We start from the raw sequence: 25,601 nt of genomic DNA, 5'->3' as shown, positions 1-25,601 counted from the left end.
TGCATGGGATCAACATCTGATGAAATTATGCCTTGCATAGCCTGGTTGATTTACTCCGAAATAGTGATGGAAACACCCCTAACTTGCATTTTCTTTTTTATGACATTTTAAATGTTCGCTCAAAATTCAGATAATAAATGGATGGAGACAAGTATGTTCAATCCATCCATTCTCTAACACCCTTGTCTCTAGTGGGGGCCAGAGGAGTGCCGGTGTCTATCTCCAGCTAACGTTCAGGGCGTGAGGCGGGGTCACACCCTGGACAGGTCGCCAGTCTGTCGCAGGGCAACACAGAGATAAACAGGACAAACGATTTCTTAATTAGGAAGACTTGCATAAAGTCTTAAGAAGGCAACACCTCTACCAGGCCTAGCTGGGATGCAGCAAACATGCTAGTTGCAAAGGTCAACCTACACGCCAGTTGAGACAGCATATTCTCTGATCGATCAATCAGTTCTTAAATAATGTGTATAACTTCATTTGTACTTATTTTCCATCTGGCTACGACAACTTAAACCTGAAATGTGTTTGAAAACACTAATTTCACTACTACTACTGTGGCTACAACATCACTAAAAAGTTATTTTCTTTGACCTCAATACGTTCAAAGAGCTGCTCCTCGTGTCTCACAAAGATCGTCTGTGCCAATAACCTCTGCATGTCCCCACCGCTATCATACAGGAAGTTATCCAAGCTTCCTATAAGCCTATATTACCCAGAGAGACGTCAATGGGTGTTAGCTGGTGTTTTTCCTGTGCATTAACACTGTGTACCAATGAATTTATTAAAAAGCGCCAGTTCCAAGCAAATTCACGAAATGCCAAAATAAAGGTCTCTGATATGAAGCAGTGCTGATATATGTTTGGCTGACGAAGTCAGTAATGCCTCGGAATTGGCATGTAGGCTAACTGCGCCGCCGCCGTTCCTGGAAACAGACGTTCCCCTTCGTCACCTCGGTCAGCTGATGCCCGACTCTTTCGTGCTCTGCTTGTAGAAGCTTAGGCTTCGGCTTCCTTATTGAGGCTCCCGACGTTGACTTGCAGGACAAATATAAGGAGCAACACAATGTCAAGTCTGGGCTAATCATGAGGGATTAGCTGCAATAAAGCAACACTTTCACCCTCGCACACTGAATCAATGTGTAATGTGTCTTAATGGTGGAGGTAAACTGAATACTTAGTTTCAGCACACATGGGTCTCCATATCATCATTGAAAGCCACCTACATCGCTACTCACGCTGCCAAACCACATGGCTGAATGAGCCTATGAGACACACAGAGTGTGTACTGTATGTATGGCCTTCTGGTCTTCCACCGCTCACTCACCACAGTGGGCTGGGACTTGACAAGGGGGTCCCAAGGATAGGGAAGGCAGTGTTACCTTCAGTTTCAGCCCACTGGGCTATGGCGGATTTAGGTATTATTCTATCAGGGTTAAATTTACATCTGAGTCTTTGTCACTCCCCCTCTGCGATTCTGTTGCGTTCTTCCTGAAAGCAAGACCTCTGATTTAACCTCTTTCCCCCTGAGTGGCAATATTTCAATCCTCAGATGTCCTCGCAGTATCGGTTCCTTCCTGATGCGAGCTGACACTTTCCACCCGCCCCACCTCGCTGTCCCGTCCTGATGAGAAAGACGTCAGCGGACATTCCTTCATTCCTGGGTACTGGATCCTGCTTTTATAGCAACCCCAGAGAGAGAAACACGATCCTTCTCAGTGTGTCTCTGGCCAAGTCTCATCTGTTTGTCTACATCTTTGTTTTCTCACCCACTGCAGTCATTCTCAAGCTTTTGCAATCATCTCCAGGTATCAACCCCACACCCCACATAAGATGGCGCGGGAGCTTTGTCATTGCTCAGCTGTTGGCCTGGCCTGCTCTTTGTCGATATCCACATGCACCCACCCTCTTCAACATCCCATCACTTTCCTAAGTCATCCAGCCTCCATCCAGCACCCAGGCCAAGTTCCGGCCATGACTTTCCGAAGGCAGCCCGTTGGACTCTGGTGCGACTGCGCCTCGAGGCAGGGGTCAACAAAGGTAGAGAGGAAGTAACTGGAGATTTTTAATTATGGGCTTCAGTGGTGCGATGAGCAGTTCAGCTAGTGGCTCCGAGTTAAAGAAGACGGGGGAAAAAACAGAGTTTAGCAAAGATCTTGAGTTTCAAAGGGCACTCTTTAAATTGCCACCTGGCAATGGTTTGGTATGAAAGAAGTGGCCATCTTTTCCAGCTAAATCACAAATTGAGGCAGCTTAAGAAAAGACTATGACATTCTCTGTAATTAATACCCTGTGGATTCACCCTATTTGCTTAGATTATAAGTATAGTCAATGGCTCAGAGTCTAATTGGCAGAGAGTAGATGGTAAATTAGACATGGCAAGCGAGTCTGTTCCTAAAGCAGAAATCAAGTCGTGCTGTGCAGGGAAAGAAAGACTCCAAGCTTTTATAGGTCGACTTATTCTTTTCTCTGTTGGGTAGTTTCTCATTTATTTTAGATGGCTAAAAGGCCCAATTTTCAGAACTCCACTCCACAGCAGCTATTGGCTGTTGAAAGTTACTAAATGACATTAAAGGCTCCTACATACTCGGACGTACTGTGCGTATTCTCATGATAAATTCCTTCATTTCCCACAATCCGAATGACTACGGGCAAGTTTGATCAGCTGGTTGGGCGCCTAGTAACCATCCTTTCCCACCAGGACAGCCACCTCCCAACCTTCTCAGCTCAACGTCATATACGAAACAATTTGACGTGAACATTGTTTCCCGCTGCAGTTTATGCAGCAGCGCCGAGTAAGTGTACGCAGTGGGGAAAACAATGACCTTTGTGTGGATGTGCCCAGCAGAGTTTGCCTCGAGTACGCACAAAAACCTCTGCGGCGTGAAGTACACACAACGCGACATCTGCTCCGATGTGTAGAACACCTGGACCGGGCCTGTTGGAAAAAAAAAACAACATACACAACAGTCACCACACTCTCACTGTGAAGGGAAAGTGTTGAAGCTTTTTTCGCCATATAATTTTAAAAGCTAGCCTCCTGCAAAAGGTAGTTCAGACTTCCCTACACTCCTGAGTGGATTGCTGTTGTATTGTGGTAGGATGAAGTCAAACTATTTGCAGTAGTGTAAAAAACCCAGTTGATCAGTTTATATCTCTTAAAAAGGTAACCACCATTCCTCAACGCCTTCTTGTACAACACTGAATTTTGGATTTTGAGGATGGGATTAATGAAAAACATCAACATTTTCTGCTTCGAATTTTCAAAGGGCCTTGCTCTTAAATTTTGTAATATAAAACTTTCAAATCTAACATAATCTATGTTATTAGATCAAGGAGTCAGGTGCTGTTGATAAGATTGTTTTTCTCCTTTTTCCTTGTGTTTGAATGACGCCACCTCAAACTCCAACTCTTTTTGCACCGTTTCAAGATCTTTTTTGCATGGTTGTACATGGAAAACCTACTATTACGGTGGTAATAGCTTGAGAAGCTATGAAGTAAGATATTTTGATGGCAGGAAATCAGACTGAGCAATTAATTGCAGCAACCTGTGATGTGGTCTCAGGGATTGCTGAGACGAGACAGGTCAAAACTGGGTGGGAGGAAATCTGGATTATCATTGAGGCAAGACGGATTGGATTTGGCTCCTGTCCAGCTGAGGATCAGACATTTTGAGCTAGAATTTCCATGGTTACCATCTTATTTCCCCTCCTCTTCTTGCAACACAAAGTTGTAAGACAATCATTATCCTGTCATTTCCTTTCGGGGGGGCTTTGTCTCACAAGTGATGTTCATGTCATGTACTAAGTAGGGAGCTCTTCAGAAGTCGTATATAATTTTGAGCTTCAAATGAAACCTCACAGACCAGTTGCTTGTTTTGAAATGGTAACAGGAGACTCCTGACAATAGACCCTCCCCTCTGAACACGACTTCCATCTGAACTCTATTTGGTGCAGAGCTACAAGTCACGGGCACAATCACAAGGAAGTCTGCGAGATAAAGCCTGCTCGGAAAAGCTTAGTTGGGAATTAAATGATCAGTGCGCCGCAGGATGACTTTGACAGTGAGGAAGCTCTGGAGGTGAAGAGTCCAGATGTAACAAATCAAGCCAGGACACGGTGCTTCGGCCGCTTTGGTTTGAATAAAGCGCATGCTCGAAAAGCCAGACAAAAGGATTACACATGCTCACCAGCAATGCGACTGGTGTTTTAATCGTGTGCAACAAAGTTTTCCTGCCTTAAATGGCAAAAAACGTATTGTTCTCCAAAGTAAAAGCAGGTCAGTCATAGACGGCCCTGAAATTCAGAACGCAATTTTGAGTTTCATAAATTTCGGATGGAATTCAAATTTTACAGCAAAACACATTTATGGTTTAAAGATGTGAGGCCGAACATTTCGATTCTGAACTGCGGGAGGTTAAACCAGGATGTGGGTTAATCAGGAGGAAGAGGAGAGAAGCAGATGCTTACTCGTAGAACACCCTGAACGAGCTGTCGGCAGTAAGAAAGGCCAGCGCCGGACATGCTGAAGCTTTAGCTTTAGTTTCCCCGTACTGCTCACCTGCTTTACATTTAAAGCCACGTGTTTCTGTCGGGAGCGGTTAGCTTATCTGAAGTTTAGCGCTGATCCGCCTCTATCTGCAAGCAGCCTAATTGGATAAATCTATACTTTTTTTTTTTTTTTATGCACTTCAGAAGGCAATTTAATCGGGGTAAGACAGACGGCCACTGTAATCATAGAGCACTTCTGCCTCAGACATACAGAGCAAACATGTCTGAGCTTCACCCATGGCATGTGTTCTAAAATGCCACGTTTACTGATCCAAATCTGATTTTTAGAACAACTTGTGATAATTAAATCCCTTAAATTTTCTCATACCCAACAAACAAAAAGAAATGACAAAAACTGACTAAAAGATCTATTTTGCAATGAACACTCCAGTTTTCTACAAAATATTGACCTTAATTTGACCAATTTTAATCACTTGTAATGCTTTGACAAATAACATTCTAGCTGAAAAGCAGGTGAGGTATGGCACAGTTTCAGGATGGCAAATGAGAAGGAAACTACTCACTTGTGTTAGCTTTAGACAGGCTAACAACTAGCATGCGAGGCTTGTCGCCCAGTGGATTGCTGATTTGTGTTTATTTCGTTTGTAAACCACTTTGTGATTCTTAATTTTAAAGTTGCTATATATTTAAAGTTGTACTTACTTTTCTGCCTTTGCTGGCCATTAGCACCGATAGGTTAGCATTTGCCCTTTAGCCATTAGCTAAATTGTAAGCCTCAATCAGAAGCTAACTTCTGCTTCGTGTAATACAGAACTTTTATGCTTGGCGTCACACTGGTTTACAGTAAACTCTGTCAAACGAACATAAGTAAAAGCCTCTAATGTATGACGTTTATAGATATAGATAAAAGTTTTCTTTGAAGTGGAAAGTACGAGTAGCAGGTGACATGCCAAGGCATGCTAGTTCCCTGCCTATCCAAGGCTAACACAATTATTTGTACCACCTTGTAATGCTGTGTAGACCCTCATTTTGATTTTTGTTTGAGTGGAAATGTGTCTCTTTTTTCCCTCTTCAAATAAAAAGCCAAAATGATCTTTTTGATGTTCAAATCAAACTGGCAAAAAGATCTAATCAAATTCCATACCTTTGAAGACAAAGAGCCTTGTTTGTTTTTTTATTTTGTGTGTCTGTGGGCGTGTAGGCATGTGTGTGTGTGTGGGTGTGTGTGTGCGTGTGTGCGCAGAGTCTCGACTCCTGTGTTTGCTCTGGAAAGTCAGAAAGCCAATCAAAATAAGCGTCCCGGACCTTCGGCCGTGAATATTATGGTAAGTGCATTTGTGAACACTACGTCGCAAATATTTGCTCTGCAATTCTGATGGACTTTTCAGGAAGACCCGTGTCACTAGAGCCTGCTTGTACAGCTCAAAAATGACAAATTGTCATAAGTTGTTTGGTGTCCAGACAAGGGGGGGGGAAAAAAAAAAAAAAAAATCACACTCTCCCAAAAAAGGCACCATTGGCTTTATTTTCCGCCAGCAGCTTGAACTTCGACTACTTAGGCCATTAAACCTTCCGATGTCTCCCTTTCACCAAAAGTGTTCTCATAATCCGGATGGCTGCGGTCGAAGCAGGATGGAGCTCTGAGTGGAGCGTTCCAGCCAAAGTACCGAGATATCATCACCGTTTCATTAAACGAACATCTCCGTGTTTCCGAGCAGGAAGAGTCTAATGTTTTCTGACGTGCCAGGAACCGGGGGGAATGGCAGGAGGAAGAGGCCTTCGAACACACTTCAGAAACCGTTTAAATTATTCTTAGTTTACGCCTGCATTACACATTCAGTTACTTTTACATCCTAACGTGCTTTAAGCTGTTCTGGTAAGTGATTAAATTGATGCGCGATAGCATTCACATGAAAAACTATGAAATAAAAAACTCGGATAAAGTTCCTCCCCGTTCTTCTGCTTTGATTCATCTGCGTCTCGACGAATGCCACAATGGAGGTCAACTTGGAGAAAACACACCTCGACTGTCCAGCTGCTAACACGTTCCAGATGGAGCCGTCTGAGCAGGCAGAAACCAGATTTCTTGCACAACCCAGTGAAGTTTAAAAATGTACTACTTTACAAAATCTCTGCAGGTTTTTTTTTGCAATCGCAAACATTCAGACAAAAGTGGCGAGGACGGATACAGCCCGTCGATGCTGCTGGAATCTGGAAGTCGGCGTCACAAAAACTCTCCAAACGAAAAGTGCGTCAAACAAACCTGAATTTCTCTGGTAAACAGAAACCAAACATTCACATTGTAGTTAAAAGCTGGCCAAAGCTGATTTGTTTTTTAACCAACATATGGTCTGTTTTTTATTATCTAAACAATAAAAATAAACATGAAAAATTTCTTTCTTACTAATCTGAATAAGCTTCTTTCAAATGCGGCCCTACATTGGAAAACCAATTTGTTTTCAAATGGTCGTGTTGGATTGTGTCCAGTTTTTGTGTCATTGGAATGTGAAGGAAGCAGACATGGTTGTTGACAGTTTTGTTGGTTCCTATTGGACGACTTCAGCATTTGTACACAAGCGGCACAAAAATAAACATTTCAGAGATCACACCGAGGTAGCGCATTGCTGACCACAAAATGCCAATGGAGTATGAGACAAAGTGGCAAAGATCGCATTCACTCACCATTTGTCCCTTAAACATATGCATAATTTATGAATTCCATCTTATTTTAGTTATTCGCAATGCTTTAGTGTAACATTGCTAACTTTGCTACACACGTTATTGTGGAATTGATTGGGGTAGCATTCCGCTAGCTTACATCCAAGCATGGTTTTAAAGGTAATGCTACTGAACCAACAGGTCATTTAAAAAATGTCTTCTATTAAAATATGTATTCCTGTTAAATTACATCTGTTAATGTTTCTTTGTTTGAACTCACCTTTGTTTGTCGCTTCGTTCAGATCCCACATCTAGAACGGGTGTACGTAAGGGGCTGGCCCTGCACTTCCTGTTTAAATAGGTCCATGATGTCATTGATGACATCACTGGGTTCAACCAAATGAAGGATTTTTTTTTCTTTCTGGATAGCATTGTTTATTCTCTTGAGAGTAACCTTTTCATTTACACTGTGTGAAGTGCTCAACTTTCCAGATCATTTTAATTTGTAGATGAGTTTGTAAAATGTGGTGCAGACTGATGATACACACTACTAACTGTTGGACTATAAGACTGTAGTTACGGTTACGGCTGTAACAGATTTGATGAGTTTGACACCAATATGTTGGCTTTTACTTTTAGACTATATTTAGCGGTGTATTATCCTGACCCTTAAGAGTTACAATGCATATTTTCAAGTAAAACATATTGAGTGGGTTCTTGTCAAACAAAAAAGAAAAAATATGAACTGCTAACAATTCTGTCCTCTTAACCTGCCTTGTCTTTAAGGGGCAGAATGTATTTTCCAGTCATATAGTGCCATTTTATAACACAATCATATTATAACACTATTTTACCTTCAGTTGTTATAAAAAATGCTACACATATTAAATATGACTTAAAAGAAAATCGACTTTGTAATTTAACTCCTTGAAATTGGGCCTGTGTCTCTTTAAGAAACTCCTGTTCTTTCTGAAACTCCACCTTCACCAGTCATCACAACATGGCTCCACTATTAACCCTTTAAAATCATTTTTACCAGCGTTGTACCGAGAAGTAGCTTGTATAATAGGATGCTCAGTTCCACCAGGTGTTTGCTGATTGCTGCTGGCTAGTCTGAAGGAGCTGAGTGGGAAATTAGGAGAGGGCTGCTCTGTGGGGCAGAAGCTTGGAGGCTTGGAACCTACAGCTCTCAAAAGGCGGGGCTAGGTCCAACCAGACGTTTTACACAGCTGGTTCCTATGGGAGATTAAAGATTGAAGGATTCCTCAAACATACATGAATGACTCAAGAACACAATCCAGTTATGTTCTTGATAAGGAAATAACATTATAACACATCATGTAAAGCTAAAAAAAAAAATTATTTTACATAACGCTGCCCCTTTAAAATTTTTGCCTGAACCCCTTAATGTAAATTATTTGACTTGCTAATAAAGGCAGAAACTTTTGGTTTGCGGGTTCGGAAGAAATGATGGAAAAAAAAAGACACCCATGTAAAGATTAGGTTTGCCTTTACTTTAAATCAAATAAGTCTTATCACATCATTCCAACTTCACGCCACGAATTTTAATGACTTGCAACTGTGAAGACGAAGAGGGACCCAAACAGGAAATGGAGCGACCGTGCCCAACGTGGACAGAATTTGATATGAAAACAGTAGAAAACAGTACGAGCCGTCTGCCCCCAGCCCGCCTCCTTTCACAATTTAATAAAGCGTAAAAATGTGCTGCGTTATATTTGGACCTCCTGTGCCGCTCAGAGTTGTGTTTCGCTGCGTCAGAGCTTCTCTCTCTCCGTCTCCGCGGGAGCGGAGGGTGCTGCTCTCCGTCCAGGCTAAAGGAGGGAGTTTTCCAGTGGCACGAGCCACACGCTGACAACTGCTGTTCTCTTCCTCCCCCGAAACCTGCCCCCTCATGCACACACGAGATGTACTGCGCCGCACTAAACCCAAACAACTGCTGAGCATTAAGGTGCGGATCTGTCATTAGTTAGCTTGGCCTCGCTGGGTGAGACCGCTGTTATTGTTAAATGGAGGGCTGTCTGCACAAGCCATATCTTCGGAGGGAAACGGTACCGCTCTGCGGCTTTTCCGCCTCAGCCTGAGCGGATTGTGTTTCTGCTCTCCTTTCAAACTTCTCTTATACACTTGAGCACTTGATGCGCATATTTTAATCATCTTAGCCTGCTGGGAGATGGGTCCAGATGCACAAAGTGATGGGAGTGAGGGAAGTACGGTGGGTATCTGTCAGCCGGTGTAGCACGGCATGCAGCTGAAACAAAGCGACAAGAAAATATGCATCATGTAGAACGTCTAACTTAGTTCTTTAACTGCAGCAGTCCCAGGTCGGCGCTCAGGAAGAGCGAGGCAGATGTCACGGTCGGACAAAAGGGAAGCTGTTAGCGCGACGTAGAGTTAGATCCACGCTGAAAAAATAATACAATAAAATTATGGGAATAAAGCCATAATATTATAAAAAATAAAGTTATATGTGATTAAAGTACAAGAATAAAGTTATAATATTAACAGAATAAAGTTGTATGAGAATAAAGTCAAAATACAAGAATGAAGTCACAGTATAATGAGAATAAAGGCATAACGTCTTAGTTGTTGGAATTCTTTGACTTTCTTCTTGTATATCAACTTTATTGTCATATGACTTTATTATCATAGATATATGACTATTCTCAAATTATGACTTTAATCTCAATTTATTTTAACTTTATTCTTGGAATACTAAGAGTTTTTTCTTGTAAGTTTCTTTTTTATTTTTACATAGTACGGCCCCAGCACTCCGTCGCACATCAGTTCCAAAAACCACGGGAAAAAAAATTAGAAAAATTGTAAAAGCGTACGCGTAGTCAGTGCGGCCCCGCCGGGACCGCGCTCGGGGTGATAAGCTCAGGCGGGCTCCACTCGTCCCCTCCCAGGACTGCGGGAAGGCTAAGAAATAATAAAAGAAAATGGAAGGCATGCCTACGTGACGGATGGTGGATGGGTGTGCTTCTCCCCTGGAAGGTGCAGCAGTCTTTCCTAAGTGTTGTTTAAACATCATGGAGAGCCGAATGACATTTAGTTGACGAACACCCAGTGCTCAGGCCGTCACATCAGAGTGGAAGAGACACAATGACTCAGCGCAGAGATTAATCACCGCAAACTTTCCAAGAACGGCACATCACACCTAGCTAATGACTGCAGTCGCCAACAGACGAATATGCCTTATTCATAGTTTCTCTACTTCTTTTGACACCTGGAAAAAAAACTAAAAAAAAACAGCTTTCCAAGCCACCCCGGCTTGATGTAAAAATACAATCGCCCTATTTGTCAATACAAGAAATTAACTGTGTTTAATTATATATTGCGGTTCAATTTTACATGCAAAACCCAGACCTGATTACTGCCTGACCTGTTCTACTTTACATGACTAAGAAACCATCTAAAATTGAACCGGTCTAGCAACAAGAAGTAGGCAAAAAGAACTGAAAAAAAAAAAACATTTTACACTCTGATCTAAATTAGAATAGAATACAAATAACTTTTATTTATCTGCTGGGTTAATTCAGGATTACCAGCAGCAGGTTCAAGGTAAATAGAAGCAGCATGCATGTTCAAATGAAGGTGAAAATATAGAAACGGAAAAAAATAAGAAGAAAACACAACACAGTAGAGGCAAACGTACAACATAGGTTAATAATACCCGGCCGGTTTCAGAAACAGCACACTCATATGAAAAGAAATGTGCAACTGAGAAAAAAAATTTTTTCTCCAAAGTGTACAAATTGTGCATATTTGTGCATAGGAAGCAGCTAAAGATTATTTACAAGAGAATAAAAATGGTTGTGGCGATAACAGCAGGGATGTGAACAATGAGATGCAAGGTCACGATGGCTGGAAAGTCTAACAACTTCTGAGAGGAAGGATTTGCGTTAACGTTCTTTTGTGTACCTAGGATGCAGCAGTCTGTCACTGAAGGAGTTGTCCGGTTCAGCAACAGCTTAATCCATCGGTTGTCCAAGAGAGATGATATTTTAACCAGAGTTCTTCTGTCTCAAATCAAATGCACTGGGTCAGCGGGGCTTTAGCGCAAGGCATCCTGTGTAAATACCACCGAAACAAGCATGCAGGTCTTGCGATAGCGATAGAAATGGCTCCTGGTCTTGTGCCAAAGACGACAGAGAAATCCTACAGTCGCTAAAATCTGATGCCACTTCATTTTTGTTTACATTTAGTGAAGAATGAAGTTGCGCTCGGTGTCTTCTTCAGATGTTTTCATGTTCTTTCGTCCAGTGGTTCTTAGTGCAGCGCCACTAACGGTGAAGAAGGGAACAGGTTTTTCAAAAGCTTTGGTTTGTTTGGCAGTGCAGGGTGAAACCGAACCGCAGCAGCTAGAAATGTTTGGTCCCCGATCCAACTGCATCAACCTGAGTATGAGGTGGATAGTTACGAGGGCATTTCCAAAATTCTAAAGTTGTCTAGACAAAGTCTTTTGTAATATTGATGTTTATCCATCCATCCATTCTCTAACACCCTTTTCCCTAGTGGGGTCGGGATGTGCTGGTGTCTATCTCCAGCGAACGTTCCGGGCGAGAGGCGGGGTCACCTGGACAGGTCGCCAGTCTGTCACAGGGCAACACAGGGACAAAAGCATGCATACACACACCTAGAGAGAATTTAGAGAGACCAATTAACCTAATTGTCATGTTTTTGGACTGTGGGAGGAAGCCGGAGAACCCGGAGAGAACCCACGCATACACAGGGAGAACATGCAAACTCCGTGCAGAAAGACCCCGGGCCGGGAATCGAACTCAGGACCTTCTTGCTGCAAGGCAACAGCTCTACCAATAAGAGGCTTGCGCCACTGTGCAGCCTCTTATTGATGTTTAATAAATGTTTATTCTTTCATACAGGGGAAAATTATCTGTGTTAGCTTGATTGTTTCAAATGTGGCTGTGCCCTACACACTGAGGTAAAGGTTTAAGGACTAAGATTTTTTGGTGTACTTAGTGTTTTACAAACTTTTTTTATTTTTATTACATGGTTGAAATGTATGGTTTTGTATTTTCTGAGATTATATTAATCATTTTGGTAAAGGCCGTAATTTTCTGGTAGCTCGATTGTGTTTTAAAACCCTAGAGTCAGTAGAGAGTGTGCTTTACTTTTGCCATCACTTAGCAGTCCAAACACCATGGTTGTAAAATTCATCATAATGTTTTGCATGGTATTAAATCTCTTGCATTGTGAACCTGAAGGAATCCCTCGGAAACGTCCAACCGACCCGGTGGGGTCCACAAGGGGAGCTGAGGCTTTAGCAGTTGACTTCCACCATTTGTTCTGATTTTTTACGCTGTAGCTCCAAGTCAAGATGAGAAGTTTCCCAAAGCTTTTGTGTACACAAGCGTTGATCCATCCCCTCCCAACTGACCCCCCCCCCCAAAAACCCCAGAAACAAACAAAAAAAACGACACATCGTACCAAGCCTTTCATCCGGCAGCTGTTTTTTAAACCAAAGACAGATTGCTCAGATTTTGTGCTGTTGGGACTGAAAGAAGCAGTCCACATTGTGGTTACCTTAAAATGTGCTCAGTTGTGCTGCCAAACACCGTTAATGAAGCCGGATTCAGAATCCATTCGAGAAGGTTTGGATGTTCTACCATGTTGTTTTACTTTTGACAAAAAATAATGTGACGTGAACAAACAATCAAGCCTGACGAGCCAGCGTGCCACATGGAGGAGATGAAGGAGGATTAAGGTGTATAAACAAAATGCGGCTGGTAAAGTTGTTTTTCTGTTCAGTTTTACAAAAATCATTTGGACAATAGAACATTTGTACGTGAACAGCTAGCCAGTCACATTGGCTAGCTGGAAAGTTCAACATTCTTTGTAACAACTTAACCCACTACTTGTCTTGTTCTTTGTAAAATAATCTATTCTTACAGATGATGTTTTTTTCATTTTCCCTAATTGCCCACCAAATGTGTTGAGAAACATCCAGTACACTTGTTGCTTTGGTTAAGTTTGGTGGCACCGGCTTATTTGTTAGCGCTGTAGCTAACTTTGAAAACATCTAGCACACTTAGCTACCCCGTAATTTGACTTTTCCAGCTAAATTCTAAAGCGCTTGATTTACTTGGCTATTTTGTAAATGTTCAGATAAGTTTTACAGTTTTTGAATATCTGATTTTGACTGTACACATCTAGAGTCATGCTCTTACTTTGAAGTGGGTGAAGACTGTTTATGCAGCCTCTCCTTCCATCTTCTCATTCCTGCCAATAACTTTATTTCAAGCAAGAAACATACAAAAACAAACAAAAAAAAAACAACACTAAAAGTAAAAAACAAGATTTAAACAAATAAAATATATATGGTACCATAGAACATGTAAATCATTTATAAAGGCCTTCAAGCTTATGGCCTTCAGGTTGGCTAAATAACGGTACATGCAGAGTTTCATGTAGAGGGTTTCCAATATGTTCAAATAATGAATTAGAGTTTAGATCTTGAGCCATGGCCTTCTCCTCCAACATTTGTGAGGTCAGTGTCTGACCTCACAAATGTGCTTGTAATCAAAGTCTGGAGTAATCAAAGTCTGATCTGAGATTGTTCAAACACTCATCGTTATCAGAAAAGGACATCCCGGTTCTGCTTTTTTTTGGCTCTAACTTGCCCTTCAAATAAACACCAGGCTACGTCATGTCTCTCCTCTTGTGCCCGTTTTCTGTCTCACTCAGTGGAACAGCAGAGGAAGAACTTGTGTGTGCATCTATTTGAAACGGCAATAAAACTCAGCTTTGATGCAGACTATTTTAATAAGTTCCCTGCTCCGTAAACTAAAGATTCTCCGCGTTGGACGGGATTTTCTGTCCCTCCTCAGACGTCCAACTTCACCGTCTTTCTCCCCCCCCCCGCCAGTCTGAGCTTCTCTTCTTCGCAAAACATCAATTTGGCGTATTTACTCTGTCAACAGCAACGCCACCTTTTCCATCCTTCCACTCCGTGAGTCAACGCTTTCACACTGGCGCTGCCCTACACGAGCGAGGCTGCTTTGCGGTTTAGCAAAGGCCGACGTCCCGCGAGCCACTGAACGCAGCGCCAAATCGAACCCCTTTCTCTCTGTTTGTGTTTCGAGCGGAGCGTCCCAAACAAGCGCACGCCTCGTGTAAACAAATGGGGGCCCGATGTTTTGGCCGTGGTGTTGTGGAACCGCTGGCCTAATTGGCGAGAGACAGAGGGAATTACTGAGTGATTCAGCCGTAGGTTCTGCCGCGTAAGTAAAGGCAAACAAGCAAACGCGGCGACGTTACAACATCCAGAGACAGTTATGGGCTCTCTTGTAAACCAACACCAAGAAACAGGGAGGAGGGGGGAGCAGTGTGGAGGGGAAAGAAGAAAAAAAAAAAAGGGATGTGTAGCTATTCAAAGAGGCGTGTGTTTGGAAGTGTGTGCAGCTCGGGAGCAAGGGAGCGGGGCGGCGGGGTGAAATTAGCCCTACCTGACATCTGTAAGCTATTAAAGCAACTTCAGGTAGCACATGTCGTCCACATTAGGCTGAACCCAGATTTACATTTCCACATCTCCACAAAGCATAATAAACAATCAAAGGGGCGTGTGCAGGCAGGTTACCATCAGTGAGTACAGATAAAGGGAGTGTGTGCGTGTGTGTGTATGAGATTATTTAAAGCTCAAAATCATTCATAGATGCTTCATACAGCTGTCAGCAGTGGAAAATAGAGAAAAAAATGTATAAACTGCTGTTCTTAAAATTTTTATTACTATAAAGCGTTTTGGAAATATCCTAATCCAATAGTCATTTCTTTATATGTATTATTTTGTAAGCCATGGCTTTTTTATTTTATAGGGTGTGGGTCTGGACTTTGACTGGGCCCTTCTAAAGCATGGATATGCTTTGATCTATGCTAGTCCATTGAATCTCTTGCTACGCTGGGACTGTTGTGCTGCTGAAAGGTGAATCTTTTGAATCTTTTTCTTTCAATTATTTTTCATACTTGATAGCAGGGAAAAGAAAGTTGGTCAGATAAAGGAAGAAAAATAATTGAAAGAAAAAGATTCAAACTCCAGCAGCACAACAGTCCCAGAGAGCGTAGCCAGAGATTCAATGGACTAGCATAGATCAAAGCATATTCATGTTTCAGAAGGGCCCAGTCAAAGTCCAGACCTGAAACCTGTTGAGAATCTGTGGCAGGAAGTCAAAGCTGCTGCTTTTCCATCTGACAGAGTTTGAGCAAATTTGCAACGAGAACGCTGGAGGGTCAGTGAAAGTCCAAATTCCAGGGGCGCCCTCAAGAGGAGGACTAGGGGGGCCTTGGGCCCTCTTAAAAAATGCTGGCCACCACACTGGGGTTCAGAGAATCATGTCCATGTCATAGAAAGTTTATTAGAAACGGCTTTGGGTTTATTCAAATATCTAATATGAAGGACACAGAGACAAAAAAGAAAGAGAGGAAGATGAGGGAACAGGGAAAAACCCCTAGAAATCTGCTTATACACCAAACAACATATACTTAGACAATAATACCAGCTCTAACATCACTGAAAAGTTGTTCCATTCTAGCTATTCTACGTTAAAGCAAAGTAATAAAATGAAAAAAAAAAAAAGATCCGGTTCTGGACAGAAAACGAGCGAACAAGCAGCACCAGTCCAAAGATGAAGACCTTTAGGAATCCCGCAGAGCTACTGATCAGGACCTCTTCACCACAAACCGACAGAGTCCGACTCCTATTAAAGCTACATTTCAGCGGCTCAGAACTTCCATCGCTGGACTTGCAACCCTCCAAGTTAAAGCTGCAGTTTGTTTGCAGGTTCAACCTTCTACTTTCAAAGCTCCGGGTTTCGGTGCCAAAGATTTAGCTGGCAGGCAGCGTGGAAAGCAGTACAAATTAGCACCAGTGTGACCAATTACAATATTATAATGCAGCTTACACATGTAGGCGGCAGTAAAACTAAAATACTGTGAAAGTATTTTAGTATTGCCTACGGCGCCCTGCCAGAAACACAGATTATGTTTTGTTTTTTGGGGTTTTTTTTTTTTTTTGCTTTAATAACACTTTGAACAGAAAAATATGTACTAAACAGAGAAAGGGGAGTAAAAAAATTGCAGTAAGCACCTTTTTTATGGGTTTAAAGTCGGGTTATTGGAAGCAAAGTTTCAGATACGTGTGTAATTCCGCAATAGATTTAAACGTGTAATCCAATGTAACTGGACTATTTTCAGTGCTCTCAGATAAAAATCCATTCAGTGCAGAAAAGAGAGAGAAAAAAAGGAAAGGTAAAAAGCAAGGGGAAGTTGAGGAGTCAGCAAATTGAATAGAATCCACAATTCAGTGGATTATTGCGCTGCTGGAAATGAGATGAGCGGCACAAATCAGAAGCTGATGCTTGACAGCAACTGTTGCTCTGCAGCCGCCCTCCCTTCCCTTTCCTTTCCTTCTCTTACCGTTTTCTACACCACTGTCTCCCCCTACTGGTCACAATTTGCAACGGAGTGCAGTGCAAGTCACTAAACAGAACAAGACATGAAAGATTTTATGAAAAATAAAAACTATTTATAGCTACTACTTCTGCCAAACACATGCACTTTATAGCATCAAGAGAAACATTTTACATATATTTGTTCTTGTTGTTTTTTTTTCTCTCTCTCTCTTTTCAAGTATGTCAATTTGGCCTCGTTTTAAAATGCAAAGTGTTAAACATACTGGTGAGATTTAACGTCTCATTTTAAAGGAAACGTTGGGAAATTAAAACATCACGCATTGTGTGTTTATGTTAATCACAAATTTGTGTGTTCTGAGCTGGAAAAAAAAAAAAAAACGTACAGGGATCAAATTCTCTCACGTCTACGTCACATAAGAGCCAATCAGCTTCGGGATTCCCCGCCGCCCCCAGCCCCCGTAACGATAAGCAGGTTATAAAGCCAGCACGCGAGACGCTTTTAGCAGGTTAAACGCACAGGAGAGCGCCGCGAGGATTTTGTACATCCGGACCAGAGAGGAGACCTTCCACCGCTTCACTTCATTTCAGCCCGGCTGGTTACAAACTCGCACGAGCGGTTCCGACTGTGGCGTGCAGCAAAGCTCCGCTCTCCAGATCTGGTTTTACGCACCGGCGCAGCTCAGTATCACTTTTTTTTTTTTTTTGGTGCATTTTCTCAACAAAAGATTGTTTTTCTTTTATGTATATATATGCGCTCAGTCGGTCTGTCTTAGGAAACTGAGTTCAGATTTTGTTTTTTTTGCTTTTTGTTTTGCAAAGAAAACTTAAAGAAAAAGAAGAAGAAGAAAAAAAAGACTCCCCCTGAATTTCACGCGTAATTTGGGCACCGCTCGGTTTTGCGCATGAATCTCCTCGATCCCTACCTGAAGATGACGGAGGAACAAGACAAGTGTCTCTCTGACGCCCCGAGCCCGAGCATGTCCGAGGACTCGGCGGGTTCCCCGTGCCCGTCCGGCTCGGGGTCCGACGCCGAGAACACGCGGCCGTCGGAGAACGCGCTGCGGCGCGCGGACGCGGCGCTGCTGGGCGACTTCAAGAAGGACGAGGACGATAAGTTCCCCGCGTGCATCCGCGAGGCCGTGTCCCAGGTGCTGAAGGGCTACGACTGGACCCTCGTGCCGATGCCCGTGCGCGTGAACGGATCTACCAAGAACAAGCCGCACGTGAAGAGGCCGATGAACGCCTTCATGGTGTGGGCGCAGGCGGCGCGGAGGAAGCTGGCGGACCAGTACCCGCACCTCCACAACGCGGAGCTGAGCAAGACGCTGGGCAAGCTGTGGAGGTGAGTGGAGGATCCCGGTTTCCAGGGGCGACTCTAGAGGGTTTTGCTAGGGGGGCCACTAATAATGTAAGGGTGGCTCACCAAAACCAAAATCCAGATCCCAATTTAAGTGTTATGTATGTATGAAATGTAGCTTCAGTGTAGATTTAAAAAGGGTTTTTTCGTAGGGTAATCTGTAAATTGATGTATGAAAGTACAGCTGATTATTTTAGCACTTGTTAGCAGAAAGTTTGTTGTCCATCATTTTAATATATTGAAAGTCTAAATTATGATCCAACTACGTGATCCTGGTATCTGCTGAGGGTGGGGCCAGGGGTCAGTGACACAAATGTAATAAGGGGCTCCATAAAGAACAAAAAAGAGAATATTCATCTATAGAGTTAAATAACTGATTGTTTCAATGAAAATTTTTCCTGTTTTTGCTTAAATTCATGCATTAAAAAAAATTCATACAAGACTGCCTGGACAGAGGGGCAGTTAGGACCCCACTTCCTTCTCATATTTTTGGCACCACTTCTGTTTTGCTTTTTTTTTTTTTTTTTTAAGCTTCTTCGCATTCTGGAGTTAACCTTTGCGAACCTTTTCTAGTTTCTATATCTCGGTCTACCCAAAACCTGCTGAAATGTTAAAAATCACATTTCAAAGTAAGGTGTTCTGTAAACACAAATAACATGCCCAGTTTGCATCCTTATAAACTTGTTGTTTTTGCATGGTATAAATCTGAAACAAACCAAAAAAAAAAAAAACAGGAAAAGCCTCTATGAGTTACATTTATGTGTTTAATTAATCAATTTCTGCCTGTCTTTTTTTATACCTTACTATGCATGCCACCTTTAAATCCATCAGTCATTCTTAGATACCCACTACATATATATGATTGCATCACAATGTAACTTAAAGTAAAATTTTAGTTTTTATGTGCCACCCTATATTTATCATCCCCCCTCCCAAACGATCCTTGGGCCCCCTTTGAAAACTTCTTGGATACACCCCTGTTTATTGTGCATTGCTGGCAGATTGAAACTGTTTTATTCGCTGCCCCTTTCGCCCGCAGACTTCTCAACGAAGGCGAGAAGCGGCCGTTTGTGGAAGAGGCCGAGAGGCTCCGGGTGCAGCACAAGAAGGACCACCCGGACTACAAGTACCAGCCCCGGCGACGGAAGTCGGTGAAGAACGGCCAGAGCGAGGCGGAGGACGGCGGCGAGCAGACGCACATCTCCACCAACGCCATCTTCAAAGCCCTCCAGCAGGCCGACTCCCCCGCCTCCAGCATGGGAGAGGTGCACTCCCCCGCCGAGCACTCGGGTGAGGAGAGCAAGCTCACAGCAACGCGTTTCTGCAACTAACGATTATTTTAGTAATCAACTAATCGATTATTCTGATGATTAATCGAGAAACAAAATGACACGTTCTAGAGATTTTTCATTGAACTAGTTTAGCATTTTTTTATAGAACGTTAGAAATACATTAAAAGATGAAAATAAAGAACTTATATATACATAAATATAAATATAGTATATATATATATAGGAAAAACATTTAATTGCCTAGAACGTAATATCATGAGATTCCTTTAGTAAACCTGAATAAGGGTGAAGCTAAAACTTGAGGAGTTCTTGGCTGAAGCATATTTACAGAAATAGGTGCTTTTTTTTTCTTAAATCCAAAATGTGTATATTTTTGTACATTTGTGGCTTAATTTCTGCTCTGAATATGTTTTTTTTTCACCAAATGGCCTTTTTTTGAGTCTGTATACTTCAGTTAATTAATCGATTACTTAAGTTTTTGACGATTATTTCAATAATTGGTTAATAACAATTAATCCAATTAATCCCTATTATTATCTCTTGGTTTTGGTTACGTTTTTTTGTTTGTTTGTTTTTTTACCTACCAAATGACCTTTCTTTGAGTCTGTTTACTCCAGTTAACGATAAATTGATCACTAAACCAGTTGAAGATCTCAATAATCAATTAATCTGATAAATCATTTCAGCCCTATTATTATTTCTATTACATTTGATGGAAAAACTACAAACTCCATCACTCAGTCAGCTTAAACAAACATTTTCTCCTTTATTTTCCAACCCTCCAGGCTCACAGGGTCCCCCCACCCCTCCCACCACCCCTAAGACCGACGTTGGCTCAGGTAAGACGGACCTGAAGCGCGAGGCGGGGCTCCGCGCTCTGCCCGACGGCAATGTTGGGCGCCAGCTCAACATCGACTTCCGGGACGTGGACATCGGCGAGCTGAGCAGCGATGTCATCTCCCACATCGAGACCTTTGACGTCAACGAGTTCGACCAGTACCTCCCGCCCAACGGCCACCCGGGGCCCGTCGGCGCCACTCCGGTCAGCTACAGCGGCAGCTACAGCATAAGCGGCGGGGCGCCGCTCAGCCCGCAGCCGGCCTGGATGTCTAAAAGCCAGAACCAGCAGGGACAGCAGCAGCAGATCACCCTCACCACGTTGGGCGGCGGCGGAGGCTCGGACGCTGCCCAGGCGCAGCACAGGACCCAGATCAAGACGGAGCAGCTGAGCCCGAGTCACTACAGCGAGCAGCAGAGTTCCCCGCAGCACGTCCCCTACAGCCCCTTCAACATGCAGCACTACAGCCCCCCGTCCACCTACCCGGCCATCTCCAGGCCGCAGCAGTACTCCGAATACTCTGAGCACCAGGGGGGAGGCGCCTCCTACTACAGCCACGCGGGGGCCGGGGCAGGGGCGGGTCAGGGCTCCGGTCTGTACTCGACTTTCAGCTACATGGGCAGCCCCAACCAGAGGCCCATGTACACGCCCATCGCCGACAACGCCGGGGTGCCGTCCATCCCACAGGGCAGCCCGCAGCAGCACTGGGAGCAGGCTCCGGTTTACACCCAGCTAACCCGACCCTGAGCTCAAACTCACACAAAAACACACACACACACACTTTGTTCCGTCAGAAATGGGGGAAGAAAGCGGAGGGGGGAGGGTCCTTCCCCTTGAATCAGACTTGAATTCTAAGAGGAGCGCTGGACTTTGGGGTGGCCTCACATAGTGCCTTGTGTATTTTATCACAATAGAATCATCTATATTTTTAGAGACTGAAGAGAATCCTCTGTGAGGATTTTTATGAATTGTTAATATTATGTATGTTTGTAGCCCAGAGGGAGGGTTGGGGAGGCAGAGGTCATGCTGTTGGAAGCTGGGTCAGAACCCGACGTTGTGGTTCCGTCACCAGCTGATTATTATTTTTTTTCTCTTTCGGATCGTATTTCGTCGCGGCCGTTGGAGCGGCTGTTATGCAATGCCAATGCTGTGCCGTCTCACTGAGAGAAACCGCAGCCCCTTCCACCATCCGTGCCTTGATGTTTGTGCTTTTTTTTTTTTTTTTTTTTTCCTTTGTACGTTTTCCCGCCGCGGCCACAGCTGAGATTACAATGAACCGCCCCGTGGCGAGTGTTTGACAGCGACAGGAAGTCACCTTTAACCCCTATGGGTGTCCCCTCCGCCCCACTCTGTTCCCCCACAGCATGCTGGTGTCCTCAAGTCCCCCCCCAGTCAGTCAGATCCAGTTTAACATTTTTATTTATTTATTTGCTAGTGTTAACTTTATTTCAAAGTAATTATTTTGCATATTATTCTTATAACTAATGAATTGTCTTTTGTGATGTAGACAGCATAGAACTTCCCCCCCCACTTTTCGTTTTTTGTTTTGCAAAATTTAGACAAAACGGTACATGCTGTAATTTTTGTTGTTGTTTATTTATCTTATGTTATAAATTTCTATTTTGATGCGCCTCTCCCTGCCCCCTGCGCATTACAAGGAGTTTGTTTCATAGCGTTGTGCAGTTTCTTTTGAGTTTGACTCAAAACAATGGCTGAAAGAACTGGAAAAATAATTTCTCTTATAAATATATTTACTCGTTTGGCGCTTTTTGTTTGTCGGATCACCGGGACCGCTCGTCCTTTCCGCTCTGCAGGTCGTTTTCTTTTTCTTTTCCCTCATGAAGATCGGACGCTGCCCGATACTGTCTTCCTGTTTGTTTTTTTTTATTTCCTACGATGTCTCTTATGTATTTCTAATGTCTTTAAGATATCTTTTTGTATATGGATTTGCAATAAAAAACAAAAATATATATATAAAAAAAAAAAAAAGAGTCTACTTTTTCCCCCTCCATTCTGGATGTCAAGAAGGAATATTTGCCTTAACGTTTAGTTTTTCTTTATTTTTCTTGGAAGCCGGTTATGTTTTCACCCTTTCTTTTGATTTTCTCACTCTTTTTCCTTTCAACTGGAAACTACAGGGGGTCATCAGGCAACTCAAGATTGTTTTATTTTGGGTTGTTTGTTGGTTTTATTCCATTTATTTGATGAGAAAAACCAAATGTTGAGAAAATATTTGCATTTTACAATGCCAATAGTGGCCCAATTATTGGTGCCCAGTTGTTAACAGTATCACTCCCATTAACCTAATAGCACAACACATATTCTGTCCTCTAACATTTCACAAGGTTGTACCATGCAGAATGACCTTTGACCCTTTCTAGAGCGTTCTGAGACCCTATGTTTTGCTCTTCTCTTCAGCTCACTCCTCAGGTTGAGGATCAGTCCAAAACAGAGACGCTCACAACTGGGATAGAACCGATACTTGACATTACCCTTCTTTGGTTTACGAAGAAGGGCAATGATCCAAATAATTTGTCAAAATTCAGAGCGTTTGAGTAGCCTAGTCAAAGTATGGACCTAAATCCAACAGAGAAATGTTGTATGGCCTTAACTGACTGATGTCAGAACATTTACCAGACCTTTCCAAAGTTTCAGTATTAGCTAAAACTAATTTGCTCAACATGGGAGAGTCAACATTTAAATCAAGATATGTTTTGAAAATAAATAAATAAATATGCGGAAACCAAATGTCCTCCGAAAACAATTCCCAGCTCCACAGGCTGTCACTCCACCCTACACCGCCGCATGTCATTGCATCAGCAATGACCTCAGAGATTGATGAGAGTAACATTTCTTTCATGACCCTCCCTGCTCTGCTCTCACCACAGCCGGGGCCTGCCATGCCCCCGCGGCTCCAACAATGGTGTGGTCCTTAATTGTCAGCCGTATCGAGCCGAACCAGCCAGCTGGGAGGGTATCGGGTGATAACCGGCGCGGCGGGCAGCAGTCGGCGCCGTCACAGGGAGCATTTGACGTCACAGCAGCCATGCCTCTGTGATTAGTTCTGGTTCAGTACCAGGCGGGCAGCATCGTCACCCACGATCAGTATCGTCTTAGAGCCAGCAACGGGACAAACGCTGTTCATTAAGACTTTGCAGGGCTCCAAATTAGAACTACGTGTTCTGAGAATAGCCAGAGGCAACTGCTATCAAACCATCTGGATCTTAGGAGATTATCCAAGAGTTGCAGGACAGTGGCACTCACAGGCTGTAGTTGCTGACCTCTGTTTTACTCTAACCATGGAAACTACAACTCAACAAACTTAGTTTATCTTAATTAGATTGGAGATCCACAGGAGCAGAAGTGGTTAGGCCATCTGATCAAGAACCCATACAGGGGAGTTTGTAGTTATTGGAGGAGATGAAGAGGCAAAACTCTTCAATAAATCATTTCATGCCGGGTAAAACTTTGGGATGCTGCAGAATGAGCTTAAATGTGTTGCTGGGGAGAAGGATGCCTGGGATTTCCTAGTAGAACTAGTATGCAACGCGATTTCAGAAAAAAGCAGAGTTGATAGATGAGACAATTTTGATTTGATTAGGACAATTTCGTCATTCAGGTTGGGTGTTAAGCTAAACATCAATATGCCAGAGACGCAAAAAAAAGTTTCTGGCAAAAGTTTCACAGAATATCCATGTCTTACTTCATTTGTAGACCTTTTTTGTTGCTTTTATCCATCGTTCACATCTTTGAGAGCTTTTATGTCAAACGACTCAGACTGGCTACTTTAGGTCTCCTAGCTGTGAGTCAAGTATCAGCCAGTCCCTATAATGAAGTGAACAAACTCTGTGACAAGGAAATGCAGATCGGCAAGAATAGCAAGCTGTCTTTTCCTCAGTCCATGACCGTCTCTGGTTGTTCATCTGGCCCAGTTAACATCTTCCTGCCTATCACAGGCCACCGTGTCAGACTTCATACCAAGTCTTCCCTGTTGACACCAGGCTGGAGCCGAGGGAGAGTCTGTGCTAGGCAAGGAAATCACCTCCACTGTATGCTACACTATATCCCATAGGAAGGATTCACCGAAGTCGGTGTGGAAGCCTGTCCAAGTCCTGGTAAAACCAGAGTGGGCTGGTATGAGAGTCTGATGCTGCACCTTGTTGTTTAGGTCGACCACAAATTATTGGAGATGAATACAATTTTGTTTTTAATCTCTTCTCTTCAATGTACATTGCGTTACATCTGTACACTGTATGAAGTGTCTTATAAAGATTTATAAATTGAGCAAGCCAGCAGAAGAAAAGTACCTAAGACGGAATTTCAGCACTTGATCGTCTACAACTCTACTTGTAATCAATCATTCTTTAGGACAGTCTTTGTTACATGCTTCCTAGATACTTATCTCATATTTCCACACTAATTATCTGTGGAAACGTCATAGGCTTATGGTGCTGCCACAACCAACCAACAATAGTGAATACCCACCAATTGTACTCGACCACAGATCTTTCAGTCTGGTCAGCTATACTGACCTGCTTGTATGCTGTCCTACTTATCCCAAAACAACTACAACTATTTGATGCTTCCTGACATGTTTTCACCTCTTTAAGGTAACTTCTACGGTTCAGGTTCAGGACTGAAAGCTTGGAAAGTGAGGAAGAAAAGGGATCAAAGTAAGGGTGCACCGATATATCGACCTGTCGATAAATCAGCCCAGATTTCCTTAATTTTGGGAGATCGGTTGATACTTACAATGGTAAGCCGATCATATCCACTTATCTTATTTACTTTGGGAAAGGTAGAATAAATCAACCACTGTCCTCTTCTGCTCTGGTGTGAGAGAGGTTTGGCTGATATAGACCGGCCCACCAGGTCATGTCTGCACTTTTGCAGTTAACAATAGTCACCTCCCTGCTGCTAACTCAGCAACTTTCATGCGATATAGATTTTAAAAAACGGCATTCCAGGATTCTTAAAGATCAGTCATCATTGATTGGCCATAAGACTCCAATCGGTGGACCTCTAGATCAAATAGCATCTCTGCAGCATAACCCCTAATTCAAAAACCTACATTTCCTTTTTTTTGTTCTGCAAGCAAACCATTGACCATTAAACTCCAATTCCTGCTTCAGAATCTATGTGAGTAGAGCACGGGTCCTCTGAGAAGATTTGATTTTGCTGTTCTTATGACAACACTGGGATATTCTGTTAACCCCGCCTTCTTAGAATGAAGTAACGAATATTTGTCGCAAAGACGATGCAACACGCTGGAGCTCTGCTAAAGTTGAAGCTCTATTGATCATGCCGGTCACCAGGAGCTGGAGCTCACGCTCCTTTAATGATGTGACTGCTTTCTGTGGAAAACATCCATGAGAAACATGTCATCTGTCCCCGGCTTGTTACCATCCATGTGAATCCTGCAAGCGGCTAATGACTTTTTCAGATGACGACGTCTCACAGCAGCAGCTCCACATTCCCTTCTGTCTCGTGTCGTTTCGTT

General features: G+C 42.9%; 1 protein-coding gene across 1 annotated transcript; it reads left to right on the top strand.

Annotated features, from left to right (window-relative positions):
- Nucleotides 1–17,099: 17,099 nt before the first annotated feature.
- LOC116727632 (transcription factor Sox-9-A-like) lies at nucleotides 17,100–22,076 on the top strand. Its single transcript, XM_032575164.1, has 3 exons — nucleotides 17,100–17,956; nucleotides 19,011–19,261; nucleotides 20,049–22,076. Exons 1-3 carry the CDS (start codon nucleotides 17,517–17,519, stop codon nucleotides 20,846–20,848), a joined length of 1,491 nt encoding a protein of 496 aa, XP_032431055.1. The 5' UTR covers nucleotides 17,100–17,516; the 3' UTR covers nucleotides 20,849–22,076.
- The last annotated feature ends 3,525 nt before the right edge of the window (nucleotides 22,077–25,601 follow it).

Source organism: Xiphophorus hellerii, chromosome 10, assembly GCF_003331165.1.
Source record: "Xiphophorus hellerii strain 12219 chromosome 10, Xiphophorus_hellerii-4.1, whole genome shotgun sequence".
NCBI classification, from domain to species: domain Eukaryota; kingdom Metazoa; phylum Chordata; class Actinopteri; order Cyprinodontiformes; family Poeciliidae; genus Xiphophorus; species Xiphophorus hellerii.
This window is presented reverse-complemented; position numbering and strand designations above follow the sequence as displayed.